This window comes from Electrophorus electricus, chromosome 12 (assembly GCF_041902795.1).
Source record: "Electrophorus electricus isolate QZ-2024a chromosome 12, ASM4190279v1, whole genome shotgun sequence".
Taxonomy (NCBI): Eukaryota; Metazoa; Chordata; class Actinopteri; order Gymnotiformes; family Gymnotidae; genus Electrophorus; species Electrophorus electricus.
The window spans coordinates 29,188,457-29,211,219 of NC_137508.1; the positions used below are offsets into that span (position 1 = coordinate 29,188,457).

Here is a 22,763-nt window from a genome sequence, read left to right on the forward strand (position 1 = left end):
TGAATTAAATTGAATACCTTTTAGGGTCCACAAGCTTGTAGAGCCTCCCGCTGTGTGACTGTAAGGCCAAACTTTTGTATGATGCCAGGATGTAGACCTCACCTGGTGAAAAGAAACATGGATGCACATGAGTGCTCCCACGGGTTCTCATTTCTCTTTCCATCCATTTCTGAACAGTCCCTGTCTGTTTTCATTGTTGCCACACAAAATAGCCTTTCTGTACCATTCCTGTACCATTGCACTTGTCGCAGTCATGTGTGGATATGTGGCGTAGACAAGAGAAGGGCGTGACAGACTGGGACTGTGTGAGTACTGTGATGAGCAGCAACCATGAAGCACAGAGACTTGCAAATGCAAAAGTATAAACATGTCAGAAGGACCTGCAGCTGTCCAGTAAAACTAACCCACACAGAAACCAGGAGCAAATGCTCTCTAGCCCTTGGAAGTCCAGCTGGATTGGCTGGCGAGAGGGCTACAGCTCTGCTATGCTTCATGTTGGCAGATAGAATGGCGAGTTCATGTTTCCTGTGATGTTCGGCTGAGGGATGGTACAGCATGACAGAACACAGGCTCACTGCAAGTCACTGAAATGAAGACAAGCCGTGGAACCTGACCCCTGTTCTGACATGGAAGTACTTCATCATCGAACTTGGCACACAGACCAGCATGGAGAGCGGGAGACAGGCTGTTGCCAGTGGCAGCAATGCTGAACGCACGGTTTGACTGGGGGAAGTGACCACAAATGGAAACCCTACTCGCTGACAAATCATTCTGACCTTTGACTCCCAGTCATATCATCTGTTGGCAGATAGAAGGAAAGGAAGTACTCTGTCAGGAAGATAAAGGACTTTTGTGTCATAGAGGAATGTGCCATAGAGGAATGGTATTTTGGAGTAGGAGTTGGAGGAGGAATTGGTTTCCATAGTGACTCCCACTTTGGCAGTCTGTGTTTTGTATCATTCAGATGTGTTTTTGAATTTTATTTATTTATTTATTTAGAAGTTATCATCAGCATCCCCTTGCAAAATGGTAACTCAATCAATGACAACGGTGTAAGCATTCTAAAACTGTAACTTCTCTTTCCTCACTCTTAAGGATTTGCTTCTCATTAGAACTCCAAAAGCCATTCAAATAAGGCATTCAAATAAGCCTGTCCAAGGTTCTCCAGTGCAGAAGAACTGAAGCAAAAAGCAATAAAATTATAAATATTACCACTAGTACCATAAAAACCTACTAGAACTACTTCTACTAGTACTGATAATAATAATAATAATAATAATAATAATAATAATAATAATAATAATAATTCAAACTCTGGGTTCATTGAACGAAGTCACTATGAGAGAATTATGCAGATCCACTGACCTAGTTCATCCTCACCGAAGCCCAGTATGTGCCCTATCAGCGAGGAACCACATGAACTGCTGCTTCCCAGACAAAGTGGCTTTTCCTGCCATGGTCGGTCCTCAGCAGGCCTCTGAAGGACCCTGAAGTTTCTGAAATACCAACACACAACGGGTTTCACAGCCAGGTCACTGCTAACATGTTGTGTCCTGGGGCTTGACGGGTATTTTTTTAACAGTTGTCTAACTTTCAACTTAAAGTAAAATAAGCAGCTCAAATGAAATAAGTGGTTTCTGAAAACAGTGCAACTTAACCCTACTACTGGATACTGACATGAGTTGTCATACATGTACATTTTATAACTTTGTGCATATTTTGTGTAATAACAATCCTGTTTATCAATAAATAATATATACTTATTTTAAAACTTTCCTGTCACATAAATCCATGCATGACAGATTCGAGTTTAGCATAAAAAGTACTATAAGGTCCATCTGTTGTATTGTGTGAGTGTTATAAGCCAGTGTTATAAACCAGTGTCAGGTGTCAGGTGTAAACACCATTAAGCTGTGGACAAATGCTATGGCAGGAAATGTAATCTCAGGTTTCACTGAAAAATTCCTTTTCCACTGATGTGGGTAGAAATTTATATATTAGCATAAACAAAACCACCTGTAACACGCTAGGTAACATCTCCATAAAGCTGAGTCATAGTCACTATGAAGGATTTATGGATTTATGATCTTGGATTCGAGTTTTTTTTTGTTTTTTTTTTGGTTACTATGCACTGGAAGCTTAGTTGTAAAACAGCTGAATGCTTCTAGCATAGCATTGAACTCAATGCAATTTACATACCCACTTTTGTCGGTGAATACATAACTTCCATAAAGTCTCCTTGACTGACAGCCTCTGTAGATGAACCCACCAACTGGGACAGCACCACCAATAGACCCCAAATCAAAGATAGATGGTTCATTTTCTGTGGGGAAAACACAGAATAACACATTGTAAAAGCAACAAAAGATGGCAACACTGGAAGTGCTGCACAATCTCAATATAGTCCAAGTCTGTCACGTTATGGAAATTTATAGTGACATTTAAGTTCCACAATCTTTGACAGAAATTTTAATGGAATGAATATGGCCTTCCATACAGTCAGTCTATGATTCAAATGTTCCTTAAATTACACATTTCAGTGCATTTGACAGTGCAGTCTTGACTTTACTTTTACACAATACCATTGTACCACACTGACATCTCTATTCTGTCTATAGTGACCCTATTTTACCTCTATAGGACCATGTCTTTACTACAGTGACTCTCTAATCCACACTGTGACTCTACTACTCCACTACTGACTCTACTACTCCACTACTGTGACTCTACTACTGTGACTCCACTACTCCACAGTGACTCTACTACTGTGACTCTACTACTCCACACAGTGACTCTACTACTCCAAACTGTGACTCTGCTACTCCACACTGTGATGTCTCTACTCCTGTACAGTGTGACTTTACTACTCAGCACTGACAACTCTACTAAATGACAATGGGACCATTTTATATCCATGTTTACAAAAATCTGCCAGTAAAAGGTTTTGTGGAGTGGTGGTTCTTATTATACAAACTTGGGGCAGGTAAAATCTATGTAAACTTCATCTAAGAGCAGCTGACTGTGTTCATTTTCACAAGACATTGGCATTAACTATACAACATAGGCATCCAAACCAAATACTGTGACACTATTACCTCTATAGGAGCATCTTTACTACAATGACTCTCTAATCCACACTGTGACTCTACTACTGTTACTCTACTACTCCATACTATGACTCTACTACTCCAAACTGTGACTCTGCTACTCCACACTGTGATGTCTCTACTCCTGTACAGTGTGACTTTACTAGTCCACATTGACAGCTCTACCAAATGACAATCGAACCATTTTATATCCATGTTTACAAAAATCTGCCAGTAAAACGTTATGTGGAGTGGTGGTTCTTTTTAACCAAGCTTTGGGCAGGTAAAATCAATATAAACTTCATCTAAGAGTAGTTGACTGTTCATTTTCACAAAACATTGGCATTAACTGTACAACATAGCTATCCAAACCAAATACGTCCTTGTTTTGGAATGAAGCAGTGTGTTTGGTATCGATTTGTCTCAACCATTCAGTGATAAGTGTTGTATTGTTTAGTGCGTTTTAACTATGCCAAAGCACTGCCTACTCATTGTATCTGACAGCCATAAATTATATTCATGGACACAGACTCACATTCCCTTGGCAGCACTGTGCAAGTAGGAATCCTTTTGAATCACAGCGAGTATTTACATTCAGACTCTTTTTCCTGATTAACTTTGTTCTGTAGACAGAATTGGAGATACCCCTGAGAACATGTTCTCATAATCTGAAGGAACTCATGATCTGACCACTGAGAGCCATGCCTTTTTTGTTCTCATGGAAACAAGCATGTTTGGGGAAAGTGATTTTATTTAATCAGAGAGGTTGTTAGAATGTGTCAAAAGACAACATTCCAATTATTCTGTAATGCTTCTTTGGATGTCATTACTTCTGCTTTTAATATGGCTGAGCAGGTTTGTAAAAAAAATAATAAATATCACATCATGTTTTCACTATTCAGTTTCTATTGAATCCTAATAGATGAACTCGTCCCACCATATATCATTCCCTGCTCAAATATCCTGTGTCATTTTATGGAAACAACTTCCTTCTTTATCTGTACATGTCTGTATAATACAGCTCCATAATGCTAATGTGTGTAGGCCGTGACAGCCGTTAAGAGCCATACCAAGGACAGCAGACCTACCGTAGTCTTTGCCTTTGCTGATCTGCAGAAGCCTTCCTGTTGTTGTGTTCCTTCCAGTGGAATCAGTACACAAGATCAGGAGGCTCCCATTGGTGTCCATGTGAAGCTTATCCACAGCACACCTACAAGAAGATATTGAGCAGGGAGGCCCTGAGCCAAGCAGACCATGGAGTGCATGGTTTCCAAGAGCCATGTGGACTTTGGACTTCTTTTTATGAAGTGTGGCTACAGAATTGTTCTGTTTAGTGGTTTTTGTTGTAGATCTGCCAAACATAATATGATTTGTCAGCTAATTTTCATCCCCTTAGAGAACTAATTCAGATGCTCCAATAGATGCTGAGATTGAACAGTAAACATCGTCCCCTTGTATGTTCTAAAATGATCTGAAGGACAGGGTGAGCCACCCACCTGCCTGGGTCATGCAGCCCATGAGCAAAGATTTCTGGTGGCTGATTGGTGCTGTTGAAGTAGGGGTTGTTCTTGGGTATGTCATAAGGGGTGGAGCAACACTCTGTATCCACATCAACCCTCAGAACAGATCCGGTGAAATCACTGTGGTAGCAAAATGATCCCATAGCAGGTTGGCAGAATTAGGGCAAATGTCACATTCATGTGAGCAACCATATGACCATTATATTTGATAAGCTTCTGGTCCAGTTCTAAACTGGAACACAAATCACTGAGAATAGTTTAAGTGATCAGTATTTTGAGAATAGTTAAAGTGATCAATATCTTAACTTGTAATCCCTTTTCATGCAAAAACAGAAATTATAATTTTGTTAATGGATTATGAATTAGATAGAAAATCTTGTTTTTCTGAGTCACATGTAAACCTGCAGTACTACATAAAGGCCTACATTAAACAGAACCAATCTCAGGAAATGAACCTAATCTATATAGTGGGTCTGTGAGGTTTGAAAGAGCAATCTTTGCCGCACTATTGCATATAATACACAAATATTGAATGAGGTATGTTAAATCAACCTGCAAAATTGTGGCCTTCTAGCGTTATACTTTCACTCTGTGCTGCTCTGACTCAGTGCTGAACTCTGATTCCCAGGTGTACTCTGTGCAGCTGACTCACCTCAGACCATCCATCTCTTCCATATCATCCAAAGTGATCATGCCATCTCCCAGAAAAATGTGGAGGAAGCCATCAGGCCCAAACATCAGCTGCCCCCCTAGATGCTTTCTGTGGAGCTCTGCCACCTCTATTAAGACCCGTGTGGTCCTAGTGTCCACTTGGTTGGGGTTTTTCCTAATTGTAAAATATAGAGCAGACAATTAAGCAAAAATTATGTAGATTGGCAAGACTTTACTTATCTGTGCCAAATGATGTGTGTTAAACTCAAGTTCATGCTAATTAAGAGTTTAATTAGCTTTTGACTAAGGATTATCTTGTATGCAATTTGCTTCAGGAATTGCAATATCAGTTTTAGGCTAAAATACCCAGGTGCTTGTGCAGTCTCTTGTAATCTCAGAGCTAGACTACTGCAACTTGCTACTTGCTGGTCTTCCTCTAAGAGCCATCAGACCTCTACAACTTGTCAAGAATGCAGCAGCACAACTGGTCTTCAATCTTCTGAAGTTCACATGTCACTCCACTGTTGCGCTCCCTTCATTGACCTCCAGTAGCTGCATGCATCTTGTTTAAAACCTTGATGCTTGCCTACAAAGCCAAAAATGGACCAGTCCCTCCATACATGATGTCAATGGTCAATGTCCGAGCTGTCAAAGCCCGATCCTTGAGTACTTCGAGCCTCAAGTACAGCTCAGGTTGAAACACCATGCTTCAAGTCTCATCGAAGACAGTATTTTCTGTCCTGGCTCCCAGATAGTGTAACGAACTTCCACTGGCTGTCCGGATAGCAGAGTCCCTTGCAGTCTTCAAACGCAGACTGAAGACACATCTATTTGTGGAATATATAAATGACCATTGATCCTGCACCTGTTGGGTAACAGAAACTCTAGCACATATATAACATTGTTTGTACTTGCACTTATTATTGTCTTTTATAGAACTTATGTGTTTTGCATTTCTAGGCATCAGCATCTTTCAACAGTATTCTACTTCACTGGTACCTTGGACTCTAACCTACTGTACTGGCTAGGATGCATACTATGAGGAAATGATAAAGCACTTTTGTAAGTCCTGCTGGATAAGAACATCTGCCATTCTCCCAGTTTGGGGGTCACATCCCATAGTGCTCCAGTTACCACGGGAACCACAGTTACCTTCACCTTCCACATCTTTTCCCTCTCTTCTCTCAGCACTTGAGATTTCTCAAGCTTTTCATGTCTATCACTACATCTATCACTACAGGCCTCTTCTGCTGTTTATCCACCACTACACCACTGTCTGGTTGGTTAGCCATTACCATCTTGTCTGTCTGTGTCTGGACGTCCCACAGGATCTTAGCTCAGTCATTCTCCACCACCTTCAGGGGTGTATCCCACTTAGACCTTCGAACATCCAGTCTGTACTCAACACAGTTGTTTCTGTATACTATCCAGCCAGTTGGTTATGGCCATGTATGCTTTATCTGCTGGCATCTTGCATCCCACTGTTATGTGCTGTATTGTTACAGGGGCATCTTTGCATAGCCGGCAGCATCTGGGGTCCTGTCTGGTGTGGTAGATCCCAGCCTCTATTGATCTTGAATTCAGAGCTTGTTCCTGTGCTGCCATGATTAGTGCCTCTGTGCTGTCTTTCAGTCCAGACAGTCCAGATATTGGTAGGATTTCTCCATATCAGCCACTTCCAATTCTATCTGCTGGTGGTACATCCCGTGCAGGGGTATTTCCTCCCATCATGGTTCCTGTTCCTCCTCATTCCCATCCTCCTTGGGTTTATGCTGTCTGGGGTGTCACTAAACACTTCATTACTTAGGGCCATCATCCTGGTGTACTCTTGGATCTCCTGCATAGTGGCTCTGACACTCAACCTTCCTTCCTCTTAGTGCCCACTCTCAGAGTGCTGGATTTAGGATGAAACTCTCTATGCATTGTATAACACACACACGCACACGCACACGCACACGCACACGCACACACACGCGCGCGCGCACACACACATACATACATATATACATATATACATATATACATTATATATATATATATATATATATATATATATATATATATTCAGATGATAGCCCCGTATGAGTGGTTCAGTTACCTGGACACTGTGTACTCGACCACCCGGAGTATGTGGTCGTGGGGTCCGATTGCCCAGCGCTCTTGGTTTGTCGTGTAGGAGACGTAGAGTTTTCCATTCTTCTTGTAATTGGGGTGGAATGCCAGGCTTAGTAGGCCCCTTTCATCTCCTCCCTGCAAGTCAGATGGGAAGCACAAAGAATCTAGAAGTTAATTATGTTCCTTTTTTAAGAAGTGCACGGCCAGGCCTAAAGCCAGCCCCCATGTCCCTTTCTGCCCCGAGCTTTCTTATTCTCCCCTTTTCTATCTTGCACTCTCCACATGGGAGCCAGTTACCCCCATGCCTTCTTTCCCCACCCCCCTTGACTACTGCATAAGAAACAATTATAAAACATTTGACTCTTGGCAACCCCCTCCCTTTTGGATCCCCCGTCCTCGTTATGTAAAGTCTGTCTGTGGGGAAAGGCCCTTCTGTGATACCCAGGACTACAGTGCGAGTGATTTGTGGGTGGAATCTTTGGGGGAATGAACGCAAAGCAGAGTGACTGAAGGAATTTATTATCTCGCGGACACTTCATAGAGGACACAAATGTCCAAGATATCTTCAATTCAAAATGAGAAAAAAATCACCCACCCCAACCTCACCCACAGCCTCTCACCTTCCCAATCTCTATCTCTTTTTAATCCGTGCAAAATTTGAGAGGGAGAAAAAAGGAAATCGAAAAAGGGAAAAGTAGCAAACTGCCAACTCCCACTGTCTTGGCAACATGTTTAGAAAACACTGAAATTACTTGTGTAATAGGTAAACGTTTGTCTCAGCCTGGAGGCATCTACATCAGTCACAACTCTGGTGGTCCACTCATCATCAGCTGTAATACAGAGTATCATTTCAGTCCCCGAGCAAAGCAATCAGGTTGGGCTTTCCTTTCTCTCTCTCTCTCTCTCTCTCTCTCTCTCTCTCTCTCTCTCTCTCTCTCTCTCTCTCTCTCTTTCTCTCTTTTCTTTCTGAGACTGGGGGAAGGTGTATCATGCAAAAGCTGTTTTTTTTTTTTTGTAGGACTGCTGTAATTCCATGCTTTGGGACAGATGTAGTGTTTTCTTGCCTCACCGATCTGATGTTGGGTGTCCAGTAAACAAGTACAGTGTGCACAGTTACATCACTCCACTGTTCTGTAGCATTCCTTTCTGCAAAGAGAGTAAAGAGTTCTTCTGCAGACTGCTTGATTTAACAGTGTGGTTTAGCTCACAGAGCAAGCCAAAACACACAGATCATAAATTGGTCAGTAAAGCTCTGTTAGGCCGTGCTGAACCAATTCAAGCTGGACAGGCCAATGGCACAATGCAAGTGTGAGCCATTCTCCCAGGAATGCTCTGGAATGCTCTGGAGCAGAGTGGAGAGCTCTTCAGGGATTTGAATAAGCACCCTCAGGAGTCCTTTCAATCCTACCAAAGAAGAGAGCTGTGAAAGTTGACAGATAAATAAGGAATTATGGACCAACAGACTCAAGCAATTATTTGTGCTTTTTATTAAATGCCATTCCTGAGCTAGCGCGTGTAGAGCAGATGGCAGGGTTAGGGTTAACCCTAGTTAATAGTCTGGCTGTATGTGTGAAAATGGCTTTCACTTCCTAGATCCGCCTCCAAACACTTGACCCGTATGTTGGAGTCTCGGTGTGCTGACCCAAATCCCAAAACAAACAGCAGAGAGGTCAAGAGAGGAATTCAAGCGAGTCGTATGATCTCCTGCCAGGGACCACCGAGGAACGGTAGTAAATTAAGTCAAATATTAGCTTTTCCTTGTGATTTCATCAGTGAGTAGGTACACTGGAACACTGACACACAGCCATACGAAACAAACAGCAGCTTCAGGTCCTCTGGACCCAAACTAACAACTGGAGAATAATAGAGTCCAAGGACAGGGTTCATTCCGTCATCACCACAGAGCCCAAACAACCATACAGACAAGCCGCTGGCCTCCAGAGAGCTGGTCTGCTTAACTGCAGCGCTAACACAAACCCTCCTCTAAAGACAAGATGGTTTTAACTGCATATTTGCATTAATTCATAGGTTAGCCACCTGGTGAGCTTTTATGTAACAGTAACAGTAGCAGGGCAGGCTGCAGGAAATCTTACATCCACATATAATTGTGTAAATGGAAATACTTTTGCCAACTGCTGAGAACACTTGCACTTTCTCACAAATTAAACTGATGTCTGGCATCATACACAAGGGAATAAATTCTGTGTCACTGACACCAAACACAATTCTTTCCCACGAGTCCGGACCCTTTATCATGCCCACAAAGTCCTCTGGACAGTAATGTTAGTGACTACTACAGTAATGTTATTGACCTCTACAGTAATGTTAATGAGTAATACAGTAATATTAATGACCACTGCAGTAATGTTAGAGACAAATGCAGTAATGTTATGTACTACTACAATGTTATGTACTACTGCAGCAATGTTACTGACTACTACAGTAATGTTATGTACTACTGCAGTAATGTTATGTACTACTACAGTAATGTTACTGACTACTACAGTAATGTTATGTACTACTACAGTAATGTTATGTACTATTGCAGTAATGTTACTGACTACTGCAGTAATGTTATGTACTACTAAAGTAATGTTAATGACTACTACAGTAATGTTACTGACTACTACAGTAATGTTATGTACTACTACAGTAATGTTAGTGACCACTACAGTGATGTTACTGACTACTACAGTATTGTTATGTACTACTACAGTAATGTTAGTGACCACTACAGTAGATACTGACTACTACAGTAATGTTATGTACTACTACAGTAATGTAAATGACCACTACAGTAATGTTATGTACTACTACAGTAATGTTAGTGACCACTACAGTAATGTTAGGTACTACTACAGTAATGTTAATGACCATTACAGTAATGTTATGTACTACTACAGTAATGTTAGTGACCACTACAGTAATGTTACTGACTACTACAGTAATGTACTACTACAGTAATGTAAATGACCACTACAGTAATGTTAGGTACTACTACAGTAATGTTAATGACCACTACAGTAATGTTATGTACTACTACAGTAATGTAAATGACCACTACAGTAATGTTATGTACTACTACAGTAATGTAAATGACCACTACAGTAATGTTACTGACTACTACAGTAATGTTATGTACTACTACAGTAATGTAAATGACCACTACAGTAATGTTAGGTACTACTACAGTAATGTTAATGACCACTACAGTAATGTTATGTACTACTACAGTAATGTTACTGACTACTACAGTAATGTTACTGACTACTACAGTAATGTTATGTACTACTACAGTAATGTAAATGACCACTACAGTAATGTTATGTACTACTACAGTAATGTAAATGACCACTACAGTAATGTTACTGACTACTACAGTAATGTGATGTACTACTACAGTAATGTAAATGACCACTACAGTAATATTAGGTACTACTACAGTAATGTTAATGACCACTACAGTAATGTTATGTACTACTACAGTAATGTTAGTGACCACTACAGTAATGTTACTGACTACTACAGTAATGTTATGTACTACTACAGTAATGTAAATGACCACTACAGTAATGTTAGGTACTACTACAGTAATGTTAATGACCACTACAGTAATGTTATGTACTACTACAGTAATGTAAATGACCACTACAGTAATGTTATGTACTACTACAGTAATGTAAATGACCACTACAGTAATGTTACTGACTACTACAGTAATGTTATGTACTACTACAGTAATGTAAATGACCACTACAGTAATGTTAGGTACTACTACAGTAATGTTAATGACCACTACAGTAATGTTAATGACCACTACAGTAATGTTATGTACTACTACAGTAATGTTAGTGACCACTACAGTAATGTTATGTACTACTACAGTAATGTTAGTGACCACTACAGTAATGTTATGTACTACTACAGTAATGTAAATGACCACTACAGTAATGTTATGTACTACTGCAGCAATGCAGTAATGTGGGGTGGGGGTGGGCAGGCCATCAATCAGAGCTGCGGCTCTTATCTCAGACAGGGCTGAGAGGTCTCCTTCTCATCGGTCTGAAGAAGCTCAACAGCTGTGTGTAACAGTGAGCACAGCATGCCTGAAACTATTTGTTTCAGCAAGAAATACTTTATTATTTAAATACTTTATTTTTTAAATACTTTACTGCAGCTGCCTGTTCCTGCTGACGTGCTCATTTTGCATACAGATGTCCTCATGGCCGCGTTCCTGTGCCTGGGCCACGCAGACACCAGCATGCGCCTCATGTGCATCAGTGTGCAGCCAATCAGGGCTTTACCACTTAATCACCATCTCCCTTGCACAAATACTTTAAAAGATCAACACATGCCTCACTTTTTTTTTTGTCACAGGGAGGACTGGCTTTTTTTAGCATCTGCAAGAGGCTGACTTGATGCAAATCCAAAACCTGTAAATTGGTGAAGTACTGGTAGTTAACAGCAGTTTTGTTCTCCATCCAGGCCCTGTTAGCATCTGCAAAAACCGCACAGCTGTGACGGCGTGCTTTGTTAAACCGCACAGCTGTGATGGTGTGTTGGGTTAAACTGCACAGATGTGATGGCGTGCTGTGTTAAACTACATAGATGTGATGGCATGCTGTGTTAAACTGCACAGATGTGATGTCGTGCTGTGTTAAACTGCACAGATGTGATGTCGTTCTGTGTTAAACCGCATAGATGTGATGGCATGCTGTGTTAAACCGCACAGCTGTGATGGCGTGCTGTGTTAAACCGCACAGCTGTGATGGCGTGCTGTGTTAAACCGCACAGATGTGATGGCGTGCTGTGTTAAACTTCACAGATGTGATGGCGTGCTGTGTTAAACTGCATAGATGTGATGGCATGCTGTGTTAAACTGCACAGATGTGATGGCGTGCTGTGCTAAACTGCACAGATGTGATGGCGTGCTGTGTTAAACTGCCCAGATGTGATGGCGTGCTGTGTTAAACTGCACAGATGTGATGGCGTGCTGTGTTAAACTGCACAGCTGTGATGGCGTGCTATGTTAAACTGCACAGCTGTGATGGCGTGCTATGTTAAACTGCACAGCTGTGATGGCGTGCTATGTTAAACTGCACAGATGTGATGGGGTACTGTGTTAAACTGCACAAGGTCATTCTCCTGTCTGCAATGCTACACCAATGAATGGACATTTGATCCATACACGCAAAGATTCACAAGCAAAAAAAAAGAAATTCCCCTAAATGGCTAATTGTAGGACTACAAACATTCCTGACCAGCCAACTGGATCAGCTGTTAAATTAGTTTGTCTCCTTTATGATTATGAAAACAATATTATAAAGGTTACAGAGAAATAAGAAAAAGACTTGAATCTTAAAGATGACTGATGGCATGGAAAGTGTGTTTGTATGTGTTTTTGTGTTGGTGCATGTTTGGGTGTTTGTATGCGTTTTTGTGTTTTTGTATGTGTGTGTGTTTGTGTTTGTCTATATTTTTGTGTGTTTGTATATGTTTGTATGTGTTTGTGTATGTGTTTGTGTGTTTTTGTTTTTGTTTATGTTTGTGTGTGTTTGTATATGTTTGTGTGTTTGTATGTGTTTGTGCGTGTTTGTGTGTCTGAGTTGGGGTTAATCAAACAGCCTCTTGTTTCTGAGCGGTTTGGTGTAATTGGCAGTGTGGGGATTAAGGTCCAAGGAGACATAGAACATTAGAATCAGAGTTGTGATAAAACCCTCTCTGCCTCCCCATGCCGAGCCCCGGAGGAGCCCGGGGGCCCACGGTGCACACAAAGGGACCAAAAAGGTTCGGCTCACTGCTGCTCTCAAACTTCACAACAGGCCTCCTGGGACTGCCAGGGATCGGGCACTGTGCACTGCACTAATTGTCATAATGATTGTTTTATCCACAGCCAATTATGTTCTTCCTGTCGAACCATGTCTTTCTCCCTGAGAAAAAAAGGATGCTACACATGTAAACTTCCTGTCATAATGCAAACCTCTTCCTCCATCTCTGGACACCCCCCCCCCCACTCAAAATCTTTCATATACACAAGGCTGTGTTTATGAAAGGGGCAGATAACCATCTGTATTGGCACATGGCATGGCTGCCACTGACAGACATGCACAGAGTAGTCCAACAGCTGGACATTTACAGGATATCCTAGAAGTGCAGTTACGTTTCAGACTCACTCCCCAGACCCTAGCAGCTAGACATATAAAGTTTCCCTCACTGGCAGTGGACAGCAGCGCCATGCCACGCATTGAGAGGAAAGTTCTGCTTTGTGATTGTGTTTCTTAAGGTTCATTTCTGTGAACACAGGATAGCTCATCTGTACAGGTGCCAAAACAAATTGAAGAACAGTATATGTTTGGTGGCACATGTCGACTCTGGAAGGCCAACTGTCCTGATGGTGGGAGGCCAGCCTGCATGGATGTCAGATAGGTGCTAATTCCCCTTCAAAAGTACAGACATGCCTGAAGGTTCCTGTGTGGAGAGAAACTGCAGAGTGATGTGGTGTGTGTGTGTGTGTGGTGTGTGTGTGGTGTGTGTGTGTGTGTGTGTGTGAGAGGTGCGGTGTGTGTATGTGTACCCCGCTGCCTGACACTGCCAGTACAGTCCTCACACACTATGCACACACTCTAGTACACATTTCTAGAGGTTAGGAAGTTAGTAACAATGTATTTATTATGTTTATTTTTTAAAAGACTTTTAATTTACTTACTTAATTATGTTTATTTTTAAAATACTTTTTTGCATCTAACATCTAAAGTTTTTTTTAAATTTTTTTATTTATGGCCACTTAGCATTTTTTAGGAGTTTAAAGCACTGGGTGGAGATTGCCAGAGACGCCTGAAACAACTAGGACTGGAACTCACATCTGCCTTCCAGAAACTTCACCCCATCTGGGAGGCCATTAAACTGACACTTAATATTAAACCATTAAGGCTATGATTCCCTGTATATGGTTCACTCAGTACAGAATTGAAAATGCACTCAAGCTATCTGCATTTTTACTCCATGGAGATTGTTTTACTTCAGAACCTATATGCTGTAGCACAGAGCCAAAACACCTAAAACTCTGTCACTGTCCAATGAATTAAACTTCACACTGTAATTAATAATTTTTAGCATGTCACAGAAACATGTATGTAACCTATAAGAGGGACCATCTAGATGATTCTGTCATCCACACACACCAGCATTTGCTTGGGCTGGGTGTATGTCGTGGGTCTCACCTTGATCCCAGCCTGCACCAGTTTGTGGATGTCCAGGAAGGGCTCCTTAAGGAGTTCCATGTTGTGCATGAGGATACGCACAAAGCCCTCCTTCTCCAGGATGAACAGGCGCTGGGAGCCATCACCACAGTGAACCACGGCAGTGGGCCGCTGCAGCCCAGTCAGGACCTCCTGGACGCAGTAGCAGTTGTGTTTGTGCTTCCTGTAGGGGTAAGAGTGGGCAGGACAACAGGTGAGATGTCCACAGGTGTGCTGTAGGACATGTGATCTGTATGCCCACAGGTGTGCTGTAGGACATGTGATCTGTATGTCCACAGGTGTGCTGTAGGACGTGTGCTCTGTATGTCCACAGGTGTGCTGTAGGGCGTGTGCTCTGTATGCCCACAGGTGTGCTGTAGGACGTGTGATCTGTATGTCCACAGGTGTGCTGTAGGACGTGTGTGCTGTAGGACGTGTGATCTGTATGTCCACAGGTGTGCTGTAGGACGTGTGATCTGTATGCCCACAGGTGTGCTGTAGGACGTGTGATCTGTATGTCCACAGGTGTGCTGTAGGACGTGTGATCTGTATGTCCACAGGTGTGCTGTAGGGCGTGTGATCTGTATGCCCACAGGTGTGCTGTAGGGCGTGTGATCTGTATGCCCACAGGTGTGCTGTAGGACGTGTGATCTGTATGTCCACAGGTGTGCTGTAGGACGTGTGATCTGTATGTCCACAGGTGTGCTGTAGGACGTGTGATCTGTATGTCCACAGGTGTGCTGTAGGACGTGTGATCTGTATGTCCACAGGTGTGCTGTAGGACGTGTGATCTGTATGTCCACAGGTGTGCTGTAGGGCGTGTGATCTGTATGCCCACAGGTACAATACATGTCCACAGGTACAGTACAAGACTCTGAAAGCAATCCCCACCACTGAAACAGTGGTGAGGCAAATATTTCACTAATTATAAAATCACTCAAATCTAATATTTAAATGTTTAAACATCCATGAAACAGCTGCTATTGAGTTTGACAGCTAGAGAAATAAACATGTTTAAACTTAGTAAACATGATTTAGCACTGAGATGTCTGCGTGTTTTGGAAAAGCACTGACTACCAGGCACCTGTATGTGGTTTAATGCAGGCTGACTTACAGAAACTTTGGGGACATATGTGGTCTCTTGCTTAAACACACACACACACACACACACACACACACACACACACACACATACATGCATAGAGACACCTGCGCACTACCTGCAGGTCGAGTTTTGTTAAACACACACTGGTCTGTAGAAGTCCTCATGTCTTTCACAAAGGTTTACAGCCCTCTAGTCAGCTTTCTGAAAAGCTGAATGAACACTTTCTCTGTGTCCTGAAAAGCTGAATGAACACTTTCTCTGTGTCCTGAAAAGCTGAATGAACACTTTCTCTGTGTCCTGAAAAGCTGAATGAACACTTTCTCTGTGCCCTGTAAAACTGAATGAACACTTTCTCTGTGTCCTGAAAAGCTGAATGAACACTTTCTCTGTGTCCTGAAAAGCTGGCCGGACTGAAGCGGCACAAACATGAACAGCTCAGCCATAGTGGGTGGTGCAGTCGCAGTGTCCCTGAGCACATGCAGAACACTCTGGCATGTTTGGGACATTCATACATGTCTCCAGTAACCTCTGCTCCCGTCCAGTGGCCCAAACAAACAGAGGCAGCAAGAATTCCCGTGATGAATTATCAGTGTGTGACGTTTGAATTGTGACTTTTTTCAACTAGTTGATAACTTCATTCAGTTTTCCCGCCACTTTGTTCATCAGATATTTCATTAAGTTATGAACCTGTAGTAATTGATAATAATGAAGTTATATTAACTTATGAAACAAGAATAATAATAAGTAATATTAAGTAATGAAACAATAATAATTAAGTAGGTAACAATAAGTTATGAAAGTGTCAATTTTTGTTAATATAAAGTTCATGTAAAGATATTTTTGTCTATAAGATGCCCACACACGTACCTGTTGATGGCGTCTATTCTCTCGTCTTCCAGATAGTTGGAATGGTGCCCATGTGGCAGTTGAGGGTGAAAGTCGGGAAAACACATGCCGCCGTCACTCCGCCCATAGTACTGGCAGAACTCATCCACGTCAGCCTGGAACAGCTCTGTTAAATACACACACAGACACCGTGCTCAGCCTGACACACAGACACACACACACACACACACACACACACACACACACACCATACTCAGCCTGAAAAACACACACACCTGACACCTGCGCTCAGCCTGACACACACATACACACACGTGCACAGCCTGACACACACACACACACCCATGCTCAGCCTGACACACACACACCCATGCTCAGCCTGACACACACACACACACACACACACACCTGTGCTCAACCTGACACACATATACACACACACGTGCACAGCCTGACATACACATACACACACCTGCACTCACGTGCTCAGGCTGACACACACACTCACACACATACATGCATGCTCAGCCTGACACAGACGGACAGACACACACACACACACACACACACACACACACACATATGCACATATGGGCGTTAGTCAGCCCTAAGGTTCTCATTATCATATGAGTGATGCGGGTGTCAGGGTATTCTTCCACGTCACCCCAGAGTGATTGAGATGGTTAAACCCAGGCTGCAGGGCTTTACCCCCGTGTGGATCGGGTCACCACCCTGCCTGCACCCTCCCCCATCTCTGGACTGAGTCATGGAGCCAGAACACTGTACACAGTTCCATTGAGCCTGACTTGGCACACTGTAACCTCCCTATGGACACATTTACTATAAAGATATATACGACACACTCATAAACATAGAAATAAAAAGACTCTCACACACACACATTCTCTCTCTCTCTCTCTCTCTCTCACACACACCCACAGACACCATACTCAGCCTGAAAAACACACACAGACACCTGCGCTCAGCCTGACAAACACACACACACACACACACACACACACACACACACACACACACACACACCCATGATCAACCTGACACACACACACACACACCCGTGCTCAGCCTGACACACACACACACACACACACACACACACACACACCCATGATCAACCTGACACACACACACCCATGATCAACCTGACACACACACACCCATGATCAACCTGACACACACACACCCATGCTCAGCCTGACACACACACACACACACACACACACACCTGTGCTCAGCCTGACACACTCACACACACACACACACACCCGTGCTCAGCCTGACACACTCATACACACACATGTGCACAGCCTGACATACACATACACACACCTGCACTTAGCCTGAAACACACACACCCACACCCACACACATGCTCAGGCTGACACACACACACTCACACACATACATGCGTGGTCAGCCTGACACAGACAGACAGACAGACAGACAGACACACACATGCGCTCAGCCTGACACAAACACCACATGGGCCTTGAGGGATGATGTAATCGCCTCTGAACTTGGCCAACCCCCCTCCCCCCACAACTCGCTCGAATCCAGACTCTGTATTTGAGCTAAATTCCATCTGAGGAACCCAGAGAGCCATCATCTTTAACACACTGCTTCATAAAGGTATGCAAGCGTACTGCCATTCACACTTCAGTCTCTGACAGGAAACTGAGCTGAGCTCACCAAGTCCTGCCGAGTGTGAACCGCAGTGAGATATTCAAATTTCCTTCATACATGTGCATCCTGTGTGTGAGCTTGTTAGCCACTTAATATGTGGCATTTCATCATGAGCGTGCCAAACGTACTCCAGAACATTCCTCAACATTCAGGTCAACACACAAGTGGTGAACACACACCCAGTTCTAATTGTGTTTCGCCAATTAGATTTATTTGCTTACTTTAAGGGAAGACACCCTTAAAAGTGGTTATCTTGGGCTTGCTGGCCTGAGCATTGAGACAGGTCTCAGAGTTACTGCGAGTCACAGTGAGACAGGTCTTGGAGTTACCGCGAGTCACAGTGAGACAGTTCTGGGAGTTACTACGAGTCACAGTGAGACGGTTCCTAATGGCACTTATCCCGGAGTGCGCTGCAGAGGCTCTTGTACTGAAGGATGACGAGCTATCCCGGAAACACTGTTTGGGTTTAAGACACAACTGTGGGTCTGTCAGCAGGCAGCCTGTTCTAGGCCATTGAGCTACGTGCCGTGCACACCGGACAAGCCTCTCATGCAATAGGAAGCACTAAACATGTTTCAGCGTGAGACTGCGACACACATTATTTTGAAATGTGCATATAAATCTTTTAATCAAACTGTTCATGAGCTGTTTAAAAGTAAATCAAGCATGTATAATGTTTTTATCTATAATGAATATTGATCAAGCTGAGAAGGAATTTAATGTGCTGAAGCAGTAAATCACAAAACTAAACAGCTGATTCTGACTATCTATGATGTTCTCTTAACTGAATGGTATAGTACTGAAAAGAGTTGTATTTTTGCTTATTCTTTCACAAAACATTTACATTAGAATTTAGTTTCAGATTAGAAATATACCCAGAAAAATAAATTATATGTATACAAGAAAACTCTACAATTTGGGCAATTTATGGTTAACAACTTCCTTAAACATATGGTGAAATTACTGTGTGGCCACACACTGTCTGCCTCGTTATAGTACAGTCGAGTTTTATTGTACTGCCCTGAGAGAGAGAGAGAGAGAGAGAGAGAGAGAGAGAGAGAGAGAGAGAGAGAGAGAGAGAGAGAGAGAGAGAGAGAGAGAGAGAGAGAGAGAGATCCCCCAGCAGTAGGGTTATACTTCCATCTGGTTATCTTCCAAAGCAACCTGGGTGGCCACCCAAAGTACTTGACATTGTGATGCACTTCAGCAGTTTTACATACACACAACCTTTGTAGAAAAATAAATGTGTCATTCGTCACCACATATGTTGATTCTGGAGGGGGAGAGGGAGGGGGTGGGGCCAGACCAGACTCCTCCTGCCTTCAGTGCTCTTAGGTACATACCCACGCCCCCCTCGCTTTCTCTCACCTTCTCTCTCTCCCCCTGTCTGTAGATCTGTCACTCTTTCTCCACTGTGATTTTATATAGACCAAATAAATCTTTTTCTTTTCCTTTCTTTTTTTTTTTTTTCAGGCAGTAGTCAGTTTAAGAGGGAAATTGAGACATACTGAAGACTATGTTTTAGGTGTTTAATGTGTGTGTGTGCGTGTGCGTGTGTGTGTATGTGGCCCATATGTTCTGGTGACTGTTGCCTGTTTGCCTATCTGTGCCATCTAATCTCTTATAATCTGTTATGCCTACACAGATAGGAAGAAGTCTTGCCCTGGCAGCCGGGCTTGTGTATGCCATCCACTGGGATGGAATGTGCCAGGCATGACAGTTGCACCCTTATGCAGTGCCACACCCAGACAAACAGAGGAAGTCTCTCATTCATCTCATTCATGCTATGGTGAAAACATACACTAAGTGAATAATACTGAGGATGCCAGAGATCACCCTTGTGACTCACATCGTAACCCTAACTAACTCTAACCTTGCCTAACCCTTACTAACCTTACTTAACCCTAACTAACCCAAACCCCAACTAACCCTACTTAACCCTAACTAACCTAAACCATAACCCTAACCCTAACCTTTACCCTAACCCTATCTAACCCTAACTAACCTTGACCCTAACTAATCCTAACTAATTTTAACCATAACTCTAACCATAACTAACCCTAACCCTAACTAACCTTAACTAACCCTAACCCTAACCATAACTAACCTTAACCATAACCTTAATCATAACCTTAACCATAACCCTAACCTTAACTAACCTTAACTAACCATAGCCCTAACCCTACCTAACCATAACTAACCTTAACCCTAACCTTAACCCTAACCTTAACCCTAACCCTCACCTTAACCCTAACCGTAACCCTAACCTTAACCATAACCATAACCATAACCCTAACCCTAACTAACCTTAACCCTAACGCTATCTAACCTTAACTAACCTTAACCCTAACCCTAACTAACCTTAACCCTAACTAACCTTAGCCCTAACCATAATCCTACCTAACCCTAACTAACCTTCACCTTAACCCTAACTAACCTTAGCCCTAACCCTAACTAACCCTAACCTTAACCCTAACCCTAACTAACCTTAGCCCTAACCATAATCCTACCTAACCCTAACTAACCTTCACCTTAACCCTAACCCTACCTAACCCTAGCTAACCTTAACCCTAACCTTAACCCTACCTAACCCTAACTAACCCTAACCCTACCTAACCCTATCTAACCTTCACCTTAACCCTAACCCTAAGCCTTTAACTTTTCCCCCATAGATTTCTTTTTTCTTTTTCTTTTTTCAAGCCTGTTCAGTAAGTCTGTGTTTGTATTTTTTTAATGCACCACCAAGGAAAACAAATCGATGACGTTTTTTACTCCAAAACAGCTGGTATTTTCCGATGCATCATAGAGTGGCTGTGTGTGTGTGTGGGGGGGGGTGTTTGTTTGGCTCTGTGGGGATGGTTGTGTGTGTGTGGCTGGGTGGCGGTGTTTGCATATTTGGCTCTGTGGGGATTGTTGTGTATGTGTGTGTTTGGCTCTGTGGGGATTGTGTATGTGTGGCTGGGTGGGGGTTTGTATGTGTGTGGCTATATGGGAATGGTTGTGTGTGTGGCAGTGTGTGTGTTCTTCTGGTCAGGCAAGGTGTCAGGGTCAGTCACATCTAGACCATTCTCTCTCTCACTCACACACTCACAAACACACACATGTGCACACACTCCAAACACATCATGGTTAGCTGCACTGACGTAACCCGCAGTGTTTGCCAAAGAAGCAAGGGGAAGAAACTTATTCACAGCCCCAGCCTGTGGGTGTTTGTTTGGGTGTCTGTGTCCAGCCCCAGACTGTGGGTGGGTGTTTGTGTAGGTGTTTGTGTTCAGCCCCAGACTGTGGGTGTTTGTATTCAGCCCCAGACTGTGGGTGTTTGTGTTCAGCCCAAGGCTGTGGGTGTTTCTGTGGGTGTTTGTGTTCAGCCCCAGACTGTGGGTGTTTGTATTCAGCCCCAGACTGTGGGTGTTTGTGTTCAGCCCAAGGCTGTGGGTGTTTCTGTGGGTGTTTGTGTCCAGCCCAAGGCTGTGGGTGTTTCTGTGGGTGTTTCTGTGGGTGTTTCTGTGGGTGTTTGTGTCCAGCCCAAGGCTGTGGGTGTTTGTGTCCAGCCCAAGGCTGTGGGTGTTTCTGTAGGTGTCTGTGTTCAGCCCTTGGCATAGAGGTGTAAGTCCCAGTGTGAGTCATGACCCATAAACATCAAGGATAAGGCAATACCATCACATAGCTTTTCTCTGTAGCATCTTTGGAATTGTAATCCTCATATTCTGACCGTTACTACAATTTTATGCAAACATTTGAATGTGGCACTGTTCCTTGGCCTTAGATTAAGTAAACACATGATAATGATCTACTACTTCCTCACAATGAAGAGAGCTGAACTTGTTCATCTGAGCCTTATTTGTTCATTATGAAGAAACTAATTTGGTGTTGGCATCTTGCTCATATATTGTTAGTCATATAAGATAAACATTTGGTTTCTTGTTTCTGTGCCCACACACAGCCCTCATCAGGAAGAAACGACTCCAGCCCAGTCACTGACTGCAATTTCATGCATGCTTGCAACCCACACAAGAGCTAAAGAGATTAAAACATTACAGATGCTACCTGGTACGTGCCGTCTGCAGGTGTAGTAGAACTCTCTGCAGTAGCTGTTGCAGAGCCGAGGCAAGCCCGTGTGGTGGAGTGGCGTAGACTCGTGCTCCAGCGAGTGTAAGAGCACTTGTGCATGGGGTGAGCAGTGGGCACACTTGATCTCCTCCAGCAAGCGAGAGCACTCTGTGTTATTGGTGGAAAAGGTCTGTGGAGGTCAGACAGAAAGCAAAACAGCAACTATTCTCACAATGACATTCTCAATGATATTCTCACTGTGATATTTTCACAATGATATTCTCACAATAATATTCTCAGTGATATTCTCAGTGATATTCTCACAATGATATTCTCATGGTGATGTTCTCATGGTGATATTCTCACAATTATATTCTCATGGTGAAATTCTAACAGTAATATTCTCACAGTGATATTCTCGCGATAATATTCTCACAGTGATATTCTC

The 22,763-nt window shown here is 42.9% G+C and overlaps 1 protein-coding gene across 3 annotated transcripts in view; it reads right to left on the reverse strand.

Annotated features, from left to right (window-relative positions):
* The window catches only part of hhip (hedgehog interacting protein), a 38,247-nt gene that overhangs the window by 11,266 nt on the left and 4,218 nt on the right, over nt 1-22,763 (reverse strand). For all 3 annotated transcript variants that reach the window (XM_035531878.2, XM_081725007.1, XM_081725008.1), the window contains 10 exons: nt 22,313-22,505; nt 16,583-16,727; nt 14,593-14,794; nt 7,356-7,507; nt 5,259-5,432; nt 4,583-4,726; nt 4,175-4,296; nt 2,200-2,323; nt 1,366-1,496; nt 18-102 (listed from right to left, as the gene is read on the reverse strand). In XM_035531878.2, coding sequence (XP_035387771.1) covers nt 18-102; nt 1,366-1,496; nt 2,200-2,323; nt 4,175-4,296; nt 4,583-4,726; nt 5,259-5,432; nt 7,356-7,507; nt 14,593-14,794; nt 16,583-16,727; nt 22,313-22,505 — 1,472 coding nt within the window. The remainder of the gene's footprint in view (nt 1-17; nt 103-1,365; nt 1,497-2,199; nt 2,324-4,174; nt 4,297-4,582; nt 4,727-5,258; nt 5,433-7,355; nt 7,508-14,592; nt 14,795-16,582; nt 16,728-22,312; nt 22,506-22,763) is intronic.